At 40.4% G+C, this 17,458-nt stretch overlaps 1 protein-coding gene and 1 pseudogene across 1 annotated transcript; one reads left to right on the top strand and one right to left on the bottom strand.

The window, feature by feature from the left end:
• Nucleotides 1-2,800: 2,800 nt before the first annotated feature.
• Nucleotides 2,801-15,560, bottom strand: LOC144577547 (uncharacterized). The gene is made up of 3 exons (XM_078335975.1): nt 13,538-15,560; nt 7,005-7,069; nt 2,801-2,975 (listed from the first exon to the last, which is right to left on the bottom strand). The coding sequence occupies exons 1-3, from the start codon at nt 13,793-13,795 to the stop codon at nt 2,972-2,974; spliced, it is 327 nt and encodes a 108-aa protein (XP_078192101.1). The 5' UTR covers nt 13,796-15,560; the 3' UTR covers nt 2,801-2,971.
• LOC100392221 (testis-specific serine/threonine-protein kinase 1-like) lies at nt 13,732-14,977 on the top strand (annotated as a pseudogene).
• Nucleotides 15,561-17,458: the final 1,898 nt, after the last annotated feature.

The raw sequence follows: 17,458 nt of genomic DNA on the forward strand, positions 1-17,458 counted from the left end.
CATTATTGAAGGATGCTGATAACACATTACTAAAGCATAAACACAAAGAAGCTCTTTAAATAGCTAGCAATGGAAGATTACCCATCTGACCAAACGATAGCCCAAACTTGTATTTGTTAACGTGTGACACACTTTTTTAGGTATACACACGTTTATATATGAGTGTATATATGAGTGTAGGTACACACATGTTTATATACGAGTTTATATATATGTACATTTTTGCCTCGCCATTTTATTTGGATGTTTTTGTGTTTATGTTAATTACTCAAGTTTGCCTTCTACATGAGTAACCAGTCTCTGGTAAGTGAGTCCTTAGCTAGTCTGGAAGAGCCAAGTGATCAATTCTGTTTGTCCTAGTTTGTTAATTGACAGGAAAGGTGTCACTCTGTTTATAGGGGTGGAAGGTCAGGTTATTTGGGTGACAGCTGAGGGTCAGAACCGGGAAGCAGCAGCCTCCAGTGACTTCACAGCACTGGTGCTATTTGCGGAAGCTGCTCTGAAAACAGTCACTGTTTCCTGACAGTGATGTTAACTCCTACCTGGACCGTTTCCTAAGGGACAAGATGGTCTGGAAACAAGAAACACATCAGGCCTGCTGACAGGGATGGTGGGGGCTGGGGGAGGGTTAGTGTGGTGGTCTCAAACTCATGCAGTGCAGATTTTTGTCCACTAGAGACTGATATGCACCCAGCAAAGACGTTGCTTAAGGCTTCACAGTTTAGATTTGAACTATGGTCTCAGAGGTGAGAGGCTAGCGTTTCATCTACTAAGCCATTTAGCCTTTTCCTTTGAAGGAAGATTGATTTTAAAAAAGCTATTAACCTTCGGTGATTTATCTCTTCAGATCATCTTCATTTTCTTCTGCTTATAATAAGACTATATTATATAGTTTTATTCTTCAGTTAATTTGATGGGACTAACTGAAAGGGAAATACATGAGAAACATAAAAGAGGGTGAGATAATAGAAAATTATCAGCAACACTGAAATGAAAATGTTAACCGGAAAAACAAAAGAAATGGAGCAAATGTTATCGCAGATCTCAGAGGTACAATCACATAAGACATCATGGTTCTTTGTAACTCAGTCTTACAGAAAAACTTTCCGTGCGTCACATTGATTCTAGGGTCATAGACCATGCCGATGATGTAGGTATCGCCTTCTCTTTTCTGGTGTAGACACAAAGGGGACAGGTTTTATTTTTTCCAGTAAATACATAAAAATACAAGCTAAGGAACCAGTGATAATTAATTCACATTGAGTATATATTCAGAGGTGCACAAGAAACAGAAATTTTCAAAGAAATTGCATTAAAACACATTCTGCTCAGAGCCTGAAATTAGACATTTTATCTGTTTTTAGTGGAAAATGTGTTAAGCAATAACCTGTTCTGCTGCCTTATCCTGAGTCCCTTTACAGTGAACTAGAAACTGGTTGCTTTCCATACTGAATCATGTTTGATTTATTGCATTATATTGATTGAGTTTCTACTTGGAAAAAGTGTTACATTTTGTGAATAATGTGTTAGCATTAATGACTTTAATTCATTCACCATAACTGTATGACAGACACTAATTTACATCTCTTTTGGAGTACCTGATAGCAAAAGAAGTTTGGGTATTTTAATGTTTTTCATGCGTATTGCCAGGCTGAGCAGGAGTGGTGAAGGTAAGAACACAGCATTAGGAAAATACCTGCTGTCAGGAGTGTGGGCCCCTTTCCCCCGGCTCCACTCTGTCCCACCCACAGGGGACACTCAGGTACGCACATTGCAAGTTAAACAGAAGGCTTACAATAACATTTCAATGTTGCTCAGACCGAGCAACAATACACCTCAGTCTCTGCCATTTTCAGGGCTTATGTAACACTCACGGCTGAAATTCCTTTTGTTTCAGGTACTGTTAGTTTATTTAAGTTGGTGTTTGGGCAGGTGAGGCTAGCTCAACAATGGCAAGTTCTGACAACTTATTTCTAAAGAAACTGAAGAAGGAGAACTTGTCAAGCTCTTGTTCTGCATTTCCTGGACTGGTCAGTAAGTACGCAAAGTAAGATTTGAAGCCAGAGAAATGAAAGACTAGAAAAATATTTGTGGTAATGAAGTCACCTTTGTCTATGTTTTCTGAGCAAAGGAAAGTGATGATAAAGCAACTCTTTGGTAGCTGGTTATACGTCTTCTTCCTATGTATTTCCCAGTATACCATGACTAGGGCTAATAATATCTTTTCTCTTATATTTCAGCACAGCTGTAATTTCCTCACCCCACTTAAGTTAAATGTAAAAGACCCCTCAATTTTTCATACTGGCAGTAATCTTGGGATTGATATTTACAAAATGAACTTTGATAGGGATTTTAAAAAGCAGAGTTAGTGTTCACGGTGAAGAACACAATAAAGATACAAGGAGATAAAAGTGGTGGTGCAGGAAAGTGTCATTGAGCTTTGAGGAAGGAAAAAGATTTGAGAAAGAGAGACTTGGAGAAAGAGACAGATGAAAAGATTGACTGTTGATCTTACTTCTTTGGTTCAACTCTTTGGTTGAACTCAAGTGCTATGAAGGGATTCTGGGTTGCAGGAATCTCTTGTTTTTTTTCTTTCTTTCTTTCTTTCTTTTCTTTCTTTCTTTCTTTCTTTCTTTCTTTCTTTCTTTCTTTCTTTCTTTCTTTCTTTCTTTCTTTCTTTCTTTCTTTCTTTCTTTCTTTCTTTCTTTCTTTCTTTCTTTCTTTCTTTCTTTCTTTCTTTCTTTCTTTCTTTCTTTCTTTCTTTCTTTCTTTCTTTCTTTCTTTCTTTCTTTCTTTCTTTCTTGCTTCTTATCTTGGTTTCTTAGAGGGCCGAGTTCTCTTGGTTCTCCTTCCTATCCTAACCCCAAGCCCCCTGAAATACTCACTTCCATTGAACTTAACTGAGTGCGATTCTTTCCATGATGACGTCGCAACTACAGTACTCTTGTGGTTCTTGGTTATTTCCTTTACCTTATCTGTCAGGAAAAAGGAGTAAATGTGATGAAACAAAATAAGGAATGATCAATTGTCCTAGATCTGAGAACTTTGATAAACTCTTGAAATATGTTTTGCATAAGCTCTTTGAATTTGGTGGCTTATGATAAAGTATCACATTTAAAAATCTATGAATTGTACTTTTTAACAAAATTCACATTTTCTTATAGTTTTCTAATTGTTCCATAATATAGAAAAATGTTGTAGCAATTAAATGAATTAACTGGGTTTACTGACACATCCTAACATGAGTTCCCATTCCAGATGTAAAATAGCATGCCAGTCAAAATATTAAAATATAGTAGAAGATAGTGAAAAACTGAAGAATGAAACCAAAATCATGTGCACACTTCTCTTTTTAGTGTATTAACCAGTCACATTACTTATCCCTCTCTGCTTATATCTATTAAAATATTGTAGTAGATTTTTTAAAAGGTGGGAGGTGTAAGTTGATAAGAGGTGCTACTCATCTTAAACTCTGAGAAGAACAAGTAATAAATATAGAAAATTAAGCTCTAAGGTCCCAGTGTCCCAAAGCAAACATGTCCTAGAAATCTGCCATAGTCATCTATTTGGTGAAATGGCAAGGGATTTTTGACAGGCGAGTTTCTAACGATCCAGGTCTTTTGTATTGTCCTGTGTTCTCCTTGCACCAGCTCATACATAAAAGGGGACTTCAGTTCCTGATAAAGTTCTGATTTCTTGGCCTTCGATCTGATTCTTTGTCCTATTATTCCTCCTTTACACTGCCACACCATTTCTATTTCCTCAGCTTCTGATGGCATTTCTTGCCTTCTGCTTTGGATTTCTTTCTGGTCGTTCAGGACTATGGTCATGGTTCCTCATAGGTGATTATTTAGGTCTTCCTGGCACCCTCCATTGTTCTTTCAATGTACCTCAGTTCACTTGGTTGATGCTTCATGACTTTACACAGTTCCAGATGCATTCAGGTAAATGGTGTCCCTGTTACTCTGTAGGTCATGTTCTTGCATAATTTGCCCCAGTCCTGAGAAGACAATCTCAATACCAAATGTCGGTGACTGTGTAAAATCAGAGGTTTGAAAGGGACTGGCTCCACCAAGTAGAAGGTGCTGAAAATATCTGTGAACTACATGTTAATAATTTCTTAGTTAAGCTATTAGATTAGGTGCTAAGAGATACTTACCTATGATTGTAAGAAGATTGTTTTTGGAATCTCTGAGCACAACCAGCCTCTTCCCCCTGTAGATCAGTGTTAAGGCACATCCGAGAGGAACTTCTGTTTAGCTGCTGTGAAATGCCGTGAATTGAGGTGGCCCTGGCAGAGTCGTGATTCCATTGATCAAACCAACCACATATGCTAAACAGCATTGAACCAAACTAATGTGAATTAAAAGTGAGAGAATCTGTTTCTAGTCAGTTTTTGTTTCTCTTCTGAAAATTAGCATATGATTTTGAGAAGCAACTCAACGAAAATGATTAATTTGGGACCACAGAGAATGGAAGGTAATGCGGTCTTATTTATTTATCTTTTAAAGGAGAACAATAAATGTATCATGCTTACCATGAACTAAAAAGTGAAACCAGTAACTCCCCAAAACTCATTTGCCTTATTACATGTCTTTTTCTGTTATTGACAGTTAGTATTGACTCATTTTTAATCAGGTGACACTTTGCACTCTTGCCACTTCTTGATTAATTGGCAGTAATTGGTATGTTCTTCATGTCGAGTCATGATTTTTGAACTTGGTTTTCAGCCAGAGTTCTGAAGGGCAATGTTTCTAAAGTCTGACTCAATCAGTGAGTTAGTCAGGCAGATCGCTATTTAGAAAGTATAGACAGAATATGTGCTATGTTCCAAGAAGTATTCAAGTCTAGGTGATACCCATTATTGAAGTTACAAAAGCCATCAGATCAATTTGTATATTATTTTGTCTAGATACATTTGAACACAGTTTCTGTGCCATTCCCCTCTGTCCTCTGCCAGATTTGAGTTTCCTCGGGCCTCTTGCAAAAAATCATACCTAATATTTTCTTTATAACTCTTTTTTGCTTTTCAGATCTTACATGGAGTTACAGCAGTTTGAAAGCCAGGCAGGGTTTTTCTAGAGTGAATGTAATTTCCTTAGAAGGCAGCAAGGTAGTTGCTACAGTTTTAATAAGTTTTAATCTTTACTTTCTCAGTAAGTCTAGTTAACTCTGGATGGGTTATTAACAGCATGAATCAAATACATACAATGTGACTGAGAACAAAAGTTGCTCCAGGCAGACAAGGTACCGTCTTTGTAACAGTTCCATTAAACTTTAGGGCTCTTATGCCAAACCAACCCAATTTACAGATCGGACCCTACCTGGTCTATGATAATTGAGTTTAGCCCAATCTCTAAATTATCCTCCTATGGTATAGTCCTCAATTTCCAGCTTCCCAAAGGATAGTTCTCAGCTCTCACATGCATAATGCAAACTGGCCATGCTTGAAATGAAAGGTTATTGATGGAAATTAAGAATTGCTTATGACAGCACAAAAAGCTGTGTTAAAAGACAAGTGCAAATAAATGATGATATAAGAGCGTGATGAGTTTGACTATTTACCAGAAACAGCTCTGCAAATATTGCTGGTGGAAGTTTATTTTTCACCTGGCCTTTCCCTGTTCCTCTTCTAGGTGCATAGAAAGTAAGTATGAGGTTAAGAGAAGTAATAAAAAGAGAAAACAAAACTGTAAACTCAATTAATTGAACACTTGTCTTCAACTGTAAGTGGCAGATGTATTTATCTAGGGTGATTTTGTCCCAGTTACAAAGGTATCAGCACAATATTATGCCTAGGCTTTCAGCCATCTCTCAGGTCGAGTGAATTTATGAGTGTTAAACACACAATGAGATGTGCAGTTTGCAGTATAGTTCTAATCAAATGTTTAAACTTTGTGTATAAAAATAACCCAATCAGAGTATTATTTTCCTTTCAATTAAACAAAATGGAAGAATTTATTCACATGGAAATAATGGTTTAGTCACCATGTTCAGAGGATTAAGCATCATTGCTTTTAGTGAAATTTTAGTTTTTTAAAAAAGGTAGAAATTAATGCCTTATAATCATATGTTAAATTCCTTTTAACTGATTCATATCCAGTTACAAGGATGGAATTTGAGTGCTTGTTCTTCCTGCTTTCCTATTTCCCATTTTCTGGGTCACCTTAGTTCCCCCTTACAATGTTTTCTAACTTTTGCCTGCTCAGCTCAGCCTGCACCCTCTAAGTGACCCTCCTGCCTTCCTGTACTCACCTGTCACAGAAACTTGCTTGCCCTCTGCACACCACTGTTAGTGCCTCCCCCTAACAACTGCTGTGTGTCTTCTTTGGGCTACTGTTTTGTAGGTCTCTAGGGTTTATCCCGGCTTCTCTCAACCTGTGTCCCACTCTCTCCATCAGCCCTGGGTTCTTTATCTACTTCTATACCCACCACTTCCATGATTCAGCTTTCTCCCCAGGCCTGTGGCTGCACTGCACTTGATTCTCTCATTGACTGCTTTTCTTCGTAGCTTCTCTCTGCCCCACATATTGATATCTGCTTCTCCCTGGTCACCTTGGCCTAATTGTTCAATCCAAAGACACATACATAGCTTTTGACAATTTTTATTTATTTATTTTTTTGGTAGAGATGGGTCTCACTATATTGCCCAGGATGATCTCAAACTCCTGGTCTCAAGAGATCCTTCTGCCTTGACCTCCCAATGTACAAGTCTGACTACTTAGCCTTCTCATTCCCTTTTATTTTTGGCCTTCTGACTTCACAATACTTTTTCTTTGTTCTTTCCCTACTTCTGAAATGCTGAAAGTGATGTGCTTTTTCCCTTCTCTGGAAGGGAAAAAGAAAGCTCTGACATACAGTGTTTTCTGATTTCTTTGGTGTAAGTACTTTCACCATGATTCATTTCCAGCTACCAATGTGACATCACTGAATGAACAGTTCTCTTTATCTGGTTCCATTTGACTCCAGCACGTCACTGAGTCATGGTTTTCTTGATAGCTTACCCCTTGAAAGAGAAGTCCTCTGAAAAAGGGGTTTGCAAATAGGAGTGGATGCGTCCCATGGGGTTCTACAAAATAATCGATTAAAACATGAGAAGAACATATTAGAAATTCTATTTATATTTAATTTCTAGCTGGTCTTTTTCTAATTTTTATTTTTAATGGGTTTTATCATGACTATGTTACATTAATACAGCATATGTCTATTATATGCATATGATGTGCATATGTATAAATAACTTACATTAATTGGAGTCTTACTAGATACTAGGCTTATGTTAGGTTATTTAATCCTTAATACATCTGTGAAGTCCAGAAAAGTTATGTAGCTTTCTCAAGATCAAGTACAATATGAAAGTATGTAAATATAGTATACTGATGGTGCATCCTCAGTTTTTTTTAAACTGAGGAGTTAAGTGATCAAAATATTTTGGAGGTTGTGATCTGCAGCTTGGCTTGCTTCTCACTATTTACTCCTACCAGATTATCTTATATGCACTAGCGTTTTAACAACCATTCATAAGCATTTGATTCCTTTTTTTTCACCCTCCATCTCTGGAGAGCTTCAGACCTGAATTTCCAAAGCCTTCTGGTTACTTCCACTTTAATGTGTTGAAGACGTAATGAGAAGACTTTGGGGCTCATGTGTTGAGTTTTTGCTAGTATAATTGATTCTAATTATAAAGAAAGTTAAATTTTCAGAAAAAATGTAAAAACATAGCATTAAAAGATACCACTTGTTGTAATACATATTTATGAAAAACTGTTTTGCAGGACTCTATGAAGTTAAATCAAATACATTCTGGATTTCAGTTTCCTCATCTATAAAGCAAAATAGTTGTATTTAATGTTGGGTTCCTTAAAACTCTTTTTGTCTTTGATTCCTGATAATATCACACTCTACCGGTGATTTTAGTGTAAAATGATGCTTTCAGCTAAATTACCAATCAATAGCAACTCACTGGTTTGCTGACTCCTGTGTTTAATAAATGAAATTCTAATTTTTCTTAACATTAAATTAACTTCTTTAAAAACAGATATATGTGACTGTTTTAGAGATGACCTCTGACTTCTGACTTGGAAGTGACTCTTAATTTCAACATAATAGGTCTCAGATGAAAGATTCTTTGAATATCTCAGCAATATCCAGATTGACAAGTCTCTGAGACAATTTATGGTTAGCTATTTAGGAGAAAATGCAATATGCCCTTTGCACTTACTATAGGCATGAGGGAAATCTGGGTCTTTGAAACATTTGGTGATTACTAAGCTTTTGGCACTTACCTGGAAACCTTAGGATATTATTGTCTTAATAAAACAAAAAATATCAAAATGTAAAGCGGTAAGAAAAATATAATATTGGAGATTTATTTCATAATATCTTTTCAAAGTTCCAACTAGTTCTAATATACTACAGTTTTCCTTGTGATAGGCTTTTTCTTCTTTTATATGTTCAATATTCCTAATTTCAAACAAAATATAGATTCTTAGAGCAAGATATCTTATGACTCTAGAAAAGATAAATAAACAAAGAGAAAGGTAAATATTTTATGTTTTCACGTGTATTTAAGATGTTGAAACAGTTAAGTTCTATAATTCATTTTTATTCATTTGACAATATACAAAATGGTAAAAGTGGAGACTTTGCATCTAGATAAAATTTGCAAAGTTTTAAGTTATTCACATAGAGTGAGTTGGATTTTTTCATTGATGTATCTGAACTTTTTGAGGCAGCTAGATAAATGAATCTCTTATTACCTGTAAAAGAAGCCTATTATTTTTCTAGCTTTATTTTTCAGTCAACAGTTTAAGCAAATCCAGTTGGCTGTGAAATTGAAAGATTCCTTTTAGCTTTTGGTATGTGTACTGATATGCACAGAAGGTAGAGAAAATGTTTGCTCTAAAAAATGATATGCTCATGATAAGATGCCTAAATATACTGGGACATTTCTGAACATACGTTTGCAATTACTACCACTTACTGTCCACCTCCTACAGAAATTCCTACTTCTTCCACATTCATAGTTTATCCATTTGTAAAAGAGAGAGGGTCAGAACTGGGAAGAAGAGTTATGAAGGGAAATTACACCACACCTAAGGAAGATCGTAAAATTCCATTGACTTTGGCACTAGAGCTGTGATAGTATTTTTAATCCACAGAGATTTATGCTAATCATTTAAAATTCCTAGTCATGTGATGTCATACCCCTTAGGTGTTATCAGAAATTTTGATTTGTATTAGCTCAAATTCCCAGAGCTAAATTAATGAAAAGTGTCTGGAAGATGCCAGGAAGATTTTGTGTTTAGGTGATAATTTCCTAAAGGCAGGAAAATGAATTTGATAACTGTCTTTTTTTGTCTGTTTTAAAATTACAAGAATAGTACTTTCTTATTTTTTCTAAAGAAATCAGTCAATATATAATTATATTAAGTAAAAATCCAGAGTTTCACACATCAACCACTAGAGTTAACCAGTACTAACAATTTTCCCTTTTTAAACAAAAATTAATCTGTAGTTATTGTTATATGACTTACTTTTATTTACTCGAGAATTAACCTCTTTCCATACCTATACATCTAGCTTATACCAAATATATATTTATGCATTTTGTTTAGTAGGACGTTTACATTATTTCTAATTTGAAACCATTGCCAACTGTAATAAGTATTCTTGTTCTTAAAGCTTAATTCTTTCATGCCAGTATTTCTGAAGGCTTGGGTATAAAAATAGGGTTGTTGAGTATATTTAACATTTGTATAGATGCTCTCATAGAGGACTTTACATAACCTTCTGATTGTAAGATCTTGCACTTCTACACATATCTAAAAAACCTGGATTGGAGATCAACTGGAGCTAAACTAGGCTTGGTCTTCAAAACAAAGGATGTTCATGTTTTGGCTCCTTGGGTTTAACTGCCTGACAATCAGGAGCCAACTTTGTGAACAAAGGCGATACATATCTGTTGAAATGAAAATCACTGAATCACTTATGCAAGTTTGATTTGGCTTTCTGAATATTTTTAACACCATTCAAAAGGAAACTATAAATAATCTTCCTTGAGTATAATCTTTTTCTTAAGGAAAATAATACACACCTCACAGATTGGGTATGTTATTGCCTGCTGCTATTCTTGATTTATATAAGTGCTGTTTTGCATTTTTATACTCTGTAGAATACTTTGTGAGTTAATAAATTTGCATTGGCACATCTATAGGTTTATCACAAGTAATGGAGACACAGCCCCAGGGCAACTGGGCCAAAATAAACCATGTAGAAATTAGTGTAACGTTTGGGGTGAATCAATATCACTGAGAACAAACCTATTCTCTTCTAATTCTTGCTATTTTTTGAGCTGATACTAGATCAGGTTTGTCCCAGATCAATTCAGGATCACCAAAAATACTTTTTGGCTTTTCCTTCTTATGTTTTAGGCCAAAAGGATTACTTACCCAACTCCTTCATCTGGTGGTTTAATATATTGAGATTGAAGAATGAAAGGGACAAGAGAATACCAACTACAACTATGATTTTTGTCATTGTGGTTCTGAGAATTAGCAAGTTCCATATGCCCTTCTTCAGGGAAGGTGTTCTATTACACTGATGACTTTATCCTTCCAAACTCCCAAGGATGCAAGCAACAGACACTCTTGTGGCCAAGGCACATATACACAAAATGCTTGGATGAACACCTATTGCTCATGTTACTTAGTAGTTAATTTTTATACCTTTTCAAAGAGCTCATTTTTATCACATGCAAAATTAATACTTTCAGTTTTTGTAGAGGAGAGTAATGAATGAATTGCTTCTAGCACTGTCTTATCATGTCATATGATGACTTCACATTAGGCACCGGTCTGGCCCTAGGTGGTGCAATCAAGGCCTCAGATTTCATTACTGTGTTCAAACTTAGAAAATGCATCAAGTGGTCTAAAGTGGTTAGGGTTATTATTATTTTTTAATCTGGCTCTGCCTTCTACTTTCAGAGGGGATAGGAACACTTTGTTAATAGTAATCTCTTTATTCCCCACCACACCCCCAAGCTGAAGGGGCCAAATCCCTTGTCTGAACTACTGGGGTAGTTTCAAGCTGATCTTTCTGCTTTTGTCTAGTTTCCATGGTTACTAAATGCTGTTTATACCAAACTACTTGGTTATGTTACTGCTTTGCTTATTGGCTCCCTTTTAACTATAGGATAAAGTTCAAACTATCATTGTACCAGACCAGGTCTGCCACGATCTCAGTTCTCTCCAGACCTTTTCTTTCCAAAAAAAGCCCTTTGCCCTGTAAGTTCCAGTCGTAAGAGACTGCAGTTCCCAGAACCCTGTAGGGTCGCAACCTCTTCGACACAACTTTTCCAGAAATACTTCTAATCGGAATTGCCTTTCTTCTCTTTGACACTCTGCTGGGAAATTGGCCACTCAGATTTTTTTGTGCCCATCTATGTCAATGAACATTTTAATTATAGCAAGTATAATTTTTTCTTAGGTATATTTGTTTAGAGGTCTGTTTTACTTTTCTGCGCTGTGCTGTTTCATTGACAGAAGTAAGGGTCTTTTTTAAAAAAATTTTTTAGCTGTTTAATTACCAAGAGTAAATGTAACTGGATATTTTTCCTTGTAGACAGCAATAGAGATAAACCTTTTTTTTTAAAGAGGTTTCTTTTGAACCAATATGTGACCAATGGCCTGGGACAGGCCCAGGAGATCCTGACAACAAATGCCAAGGGGGTAGGGCTACAACTTGGTTTTATACATTTTAGGCAGGCACAAGACATCAGTCAGTACATGTAAGGTGTACATTGGTTCAGTCGGAAAAGGAACGACAACTTGAAAATGGGAGGGGGGCTTCCAGATCAGGTGGATTCAAAGATTTTCTGATTGGCAATTGGCTCAAAGAGTTTATCTAAAGACCTGGAATGAATCAATAGGAGGGACTGTCTCTGGGAAAATGGGTTGTGGAGACCAAGGTTCTTAGGCAGATGAAGCCTCCAGGTACCAGGCTTCAGAAAGAACACACCGTTAATGTTTCTTAACAGACTAGTTAATTCTTTCAGGAGAAAAGACCTGGAAAGGGAAGGAGAGTTTTTTCAGAATGTAGATTTTCCTCACAAGAGACAGCTTTGCAGAGCCATTTCAAAATACATCAGAGAAATCTGTTTTATAGTAAAACACTTGAGTTTCTTTCAGGTACTGCTGTTTCTTACTACCAGAGTCTGTTGTCCTCAGGTCTTTGCGTCGATGTTATCCTTGCTCAGCTGTGCCTGAAACCTAAAGGGAGGAGGGATGATGAGGCCTGCCTGACCCCCACTTCCTATTATGGCCTGAACTAGTTTTTCAGGCTAGCTTTGGAATGCCCTTGGGTGAGAGGAGGGGGTTCATTCAGATGGCTGGGGAGCTTAGAATTTTGTTTTTGGTTTCCAAGAGACAGCAGTTGGGGTATCCCCAGCAGGAAGGAAAAGGAGGCTGCCTGGAGGAAGGAGCACCAACCACGCACAAAGGACTGGCAGTGGGTAGTCAGGGATGGGAAAGAAGGTGAAAGAGCAGAGAAAAGGGAGAAGGGCCATGGCTGCTGGGGACCCAACGCAGCCTGAGTGACATCCAGCCCTACCAACTCAATTCTGATGGGCCCAGGGTTCCTCTTGGCTCATGTGAGGAAGGAGTGCTCACTCCCTCTAGGTGGATGAGGCCAAAGTCGAACCCAAGGCTAGGACAGTTATGCGACTCCTACTCCCCCAGGACGTGGCCTGGAGCAGGTGCTATAGACAGAGCCAGTCACAGCAGAGGCTCCATGGCCAGCAGAAATGATGGTCGCTGTCCAGTGCTGCCCCTGCTGCTTATAATGTCCTTTGAGCAGCTGCCAGGCCCCGCCTTCAGCCCCCAGCCCCAGATCTACCCTGGGAGACCAGCCAGGGCCATGGACAGGGAAGATCCCCAGGAGGGAGCTCACAGTCAAGAGCAGAACTCCTGCTGGCTGTCCTCCCACAAAGCTGCTGTAAGAGGCGAGCAAAGGCTCAGATCGGGGAAGAGAGGTATGGGAAGAGGGCAGAATCCATGCTTCTCAAACTGTTCCACTCCATGCTCAGGAGGCTCTCTACCATCTTAACACACCACCCTTCTTGGCCCTGCTCTGCACCCCTGAGGGCTGCCTGTGTGGACATCATCGAGGGCTGAAGGGAAGAAAAAGAGGTCAGGGATGGGACTTCCTCCCATCCGCTGCCAGCCTGTAGGGTCACTAAAGCTGGCTCTTTCTATCCACTGAAGGGCACTGCTTCTTTCAAGGTAGCCCTGTCTACTCTACTCTTTCCGGGTTCCAGGGACCATTCCCACTCTTTTCCATGCAGGCCAGGGATCTGCTACTACCTTCGGGTGCCTGTGTTACCCGCAGGGTTCTCTACACTCTGCTCGAACCTTTATTAATCATCCCTTTATTAAACCCTCCTTAGATGCCCTGGTTTGCAAGAACTGGCCTTACTTCTGCACAAGCAGTCCTGGCTCTGGGTTTGGAGCATGGGCAGACCCACACAAACTCCTCCTACCTCAGGTCCCAACCAGGTGCGAGGCCACTCTCTGCTTGTCTTGTCTCCTCCAGCCCACCAGCCAGACTTCAGGGTTCCAAGTCCAAGTGCTTCAGGCCAGAGCCTCATTCCCCCAGGGCACTCTTCCTTTGTGACTTCACCCACTGAAGTCACCTGGGAGACAGTGCCAAAGTTCCACCCCAGAGTCTTGGGCTGTAGGAAGCAGAAACAGCAGGCCTGGCAAGCCCAAAGGACTCTGTCCAGGACGTGAATGAGCATACTGCTGGCCCATGCCCCTTGGGGCTATGGAGGGCAGCCTCAGAGGCACTGGGCATTCCCAGCATTATGGAGGATGATGCAGGCCTCAAGCGATGAGGTTACCTCCTGGGGATAAATTTAGGAGAGGGCTCCTATGCAAAAGTAAAATCTGCTTACTCTGAGCGCCTGAAGTTCAACGTGGTGATCAAGATCATCCACTGCAAGAAAGCCCCCGTAGACTTCTTGGAGAAGTTCCTTCCCCGGGAAATTGAGATTCTGGCCATGTTAAACCACTGTTCCATCATCAAGACCTACGAGATCTTGGAGACATCACATGGTAAGGTCTATATTGTCATGGAGCTCGTGGTCCAGGGTGACCTCCTCAAGTTAATCAAAACCCGGGGAGCCCTGCACGAGGACGAGGCTCGCAAGAAGTTCCACCAGCTCTCCTTGGCCATCAAGTACTGCCACGACCTGGATGTTGTCCACCGGGACCTCAAGTGTGACAACCTTCTCCTCGACAAGGACTTCAACATCAAGCTGTCTAACTTTAGCTTCTCCAAGCCCTGCCTGAGGGACGACAATGGTCGAATGACATTAAGCAAGACCTTCTGCGGGTCAGCAGCCTATGCGTCCCCTGAGGTGCTGCAGGGCATCCCCTACCAGCCCAAGGTGTATGACATCTGGAGCCTGGGCATGATCCTCTACATCATGGTCTTCGGCTCCATGCCCTACGACTACTCCAACATCAGGAAGATGCTGCCTATCCAGAAGGAGCACCGCGTCAACTTTCCACGCTCCAAGCACCTTACAGATGAGTGCAAGGACCTCATCTATGGCATGCTGCAGCCAGACGTCACCGGCAGCTCCACATCGACGAGATCCTCAGCCACTGCTGGATGCAGCCCAAGGCATGGGGACTGCCCTCTGTGACGACCAACAAGGAAGGGGAGAGCTCCCGGGGATCTGAAACCTTGAGGACCCCCGAACCTGACTCTGACAAGAGGTCTGCCAACAAGCTGGAGCCTGAGGGAGAGACACAGCCCCAGGCAGAACCCCAGGCACAGCCTGAGACAAAACCCGAGGGGGCGGCAACACCGATGTCCAGGCAGTCGGAGATCCCAGGTTTCCCCAACGAGCTGTCGACCAGGGAGACAGAGGAAGGGCCTCCCCCAACGGCTTCCAGAGACGCGGGCCCAGTGAGCTTCTTGCGGCCCAGGGAATGCGATGAAGCTCACAGCTTCAAGGCCGAGCTCTGAAGTCAAGGGTTGAGCCAGGGAATGAAAGCAGGCCCAGATGAGCGGCTATTTTCATCGGTTTCTTCTCTCTCCCCTTGAACTTGGTAACCCATATGGCTCTCCAGCGGCCCCTAGGTGGGTGAAGCCAAAGTCAAATCCAAGGCTGAGACAGTTGTGCGACTCCTACTCCCCCCGGGCGTGAGCCGGAGCAGGTGCTGGACACAGGGCCTGTCTCAGCGGACTGGCCCCACTGGCCGCAGCGGCCGGGTGACAGCACGAGCAGGAAAAGCAGCAGGAAGGCACCGCTGTCGGCCTTGGGCACCATTTATCCTCCTTTCATCGTCCCCGGGGCGGCTGCGTGACCCTGCTGGGAGGCTGGACCGGGCCGGACTGAGGGTCAGGGGACTGGGACGGGCCGGGCCGGGGGTCAGGTGGGGCTGATTGGGGACGAGGCGCCAGAGGCGGCGGGAAAGAGCTTGGGCTGGGCGGCGGGCTTGCTGGCACTCTCGGCGGCAGCCTCAGGCTCCGACTCCAGCCCCGCGCAAGATCCATAAACTTTGAAAGAAGCCTCAAAACATACTTTTTAAAGTATCAAGCTTTAAAGTGCTAGAGTCTTACTCTATCACCAGGCTAGAGGGCAGTGGCAAGACCTCGGCTCACTGAAACCGCTGCCTCTCGTTTAAGTGACTCCCCTGCCTCAGCTTCTGGAGTAGCTGGGACTATAGGCGTGTGCCACCATGCCCAGCTAATTTTTATATTTTTAGTAGAGACAGGGTTTCACCATGTTGACCATGTTGATCTCTATCTCTTGACTTCATGATCTGCCCGCCTCAGCCTCCCAAAGTGCTGGGATTACAGGCATGAGCCACCACACCCAGCTGGGTCTTCATTTTTATCACCATGTCTAGTGTAGGATAGGCAATGACTAGTTGGCTAAATAGCTGATGAATAAATATTAATGTCTCCATTGTAACCAAAGGAAAGTCATGCCTAGTCATAAATAGAATGCTGTATATATGTGCTTGTTCATATTCTAAAACAGGTTTAAGGAATTCTTTAAAATTATGCACATTAACCAGGATGACAAATAAATACCAGTGGACATTAGGATTAAATTAAGAGTAATTACAGAGTCATGATTAACACTCTGAGTACACTTCGGCTTTAGCCATAAGCACATGCAGCCTTAAATTATACTGTTAGGAAGAGCCAGAGATAGGCTACACTAGAGGCTCTAAAGAGCAATCTGGCACTTACTGAAGGAGTCATGGCATTATAAAGAAGATAGGCAGAGAAATTAGAGTGCGTATTTTGAAGGGAAATATCCATCAGTGAAATAAAGTATATTAAAAGCATAAAATTACATTTATAAGGTTAAATTTATCTAAGTTTCATAGTCTATGCAGCTTAGAATAATGACATCTCACTGTTATTACCAAAGGTCTGAGAATGCACATGTGTTACCATTGGATATTAAATTGAAATTCTTACTTTATTGGGGTTTCCAGGGATCTTTGGCTTAAAATTTTGAACCTCTTTTTTGGAGGCCTGCCATCAAGTATAGTATGAAAGACAAACAAGATATATATTAATTCAGGGAAATAAATTAGTTTCTGTCCACAAGCGAAAAACAATAGGTGTTTGATTTGCTTTTCTTTGGAACACAATTTAAGCTAATTATCCATGCTGTTTCAATGTTGTATTTGTAAGACATTTAGGACCCCACAGTTTGGAAATGTCAGAGGGACTGAGAGATAAAGAAACTGTGGAATTTTACTGGACATGAAAGAATGAAAGCCAAGAGATTATTGTAAATCATAGAAATTATTGTATTTTACACTAAAAAAAAAAATCCTTGGTAATCAGAACTCTAAATGATAGAGTTTTTCCTGCTATCAAATTTAAATAATTGTCCTTCAATCACTGGGAGAAGATTGAGTATCTGGATTTAATGCAGAAAAAGCTTAGAAGAAAACTTGAAATTTAAATTCTAGGTGTAACCTTAAATACTTTCTAAACAGTTGAGTTATAGTAAGTACAAGAACTTTGAGAGTAATTAAATTTTTTTTTTTTCTTTTTTAAACTGAGTCTTGATCTGTCGCCAGGCGCCAGGCTGGAGTTACAGTGGTGCAATCTCAGCTCACTGCAATCTCTGCCTCCTGGGTTCAAGCAATTCTCCTGCCTCGGCCTCCCTTGTAACTGGGACTACAGGCATGCACCACCACGCTCAGCTCATTTTTGTATTTTTAGTAAAGACACGGTTTCACCATGTTGGCCAGGATGGTCTCGATCTCTTGACCGCGTGATCGACCCACCTCAGCCTCCCAAAGTGCTGGTTTGCAGGCATGAGCCATCGTGGTCGGCCAGAGGGTAGTTAAAATTTATCATGATAGGAGATTATCTGATTTCCATATACTCTTATTAAAATACCGTTAGTACAAATGAC

Source organism: Callithrix jacchus, chromosome 8 (genome assembly GCF_049354715.1).
Source record: "Callithrix jacchus isolate 240 chromosome 8, calJac240_pri, whole genome shotgun sequence".
NCBI lineage: Eukaryota > Metazoa > Chordata > Mammalia > Primates > Cebidae > Callithrix > Callithrix jacchus.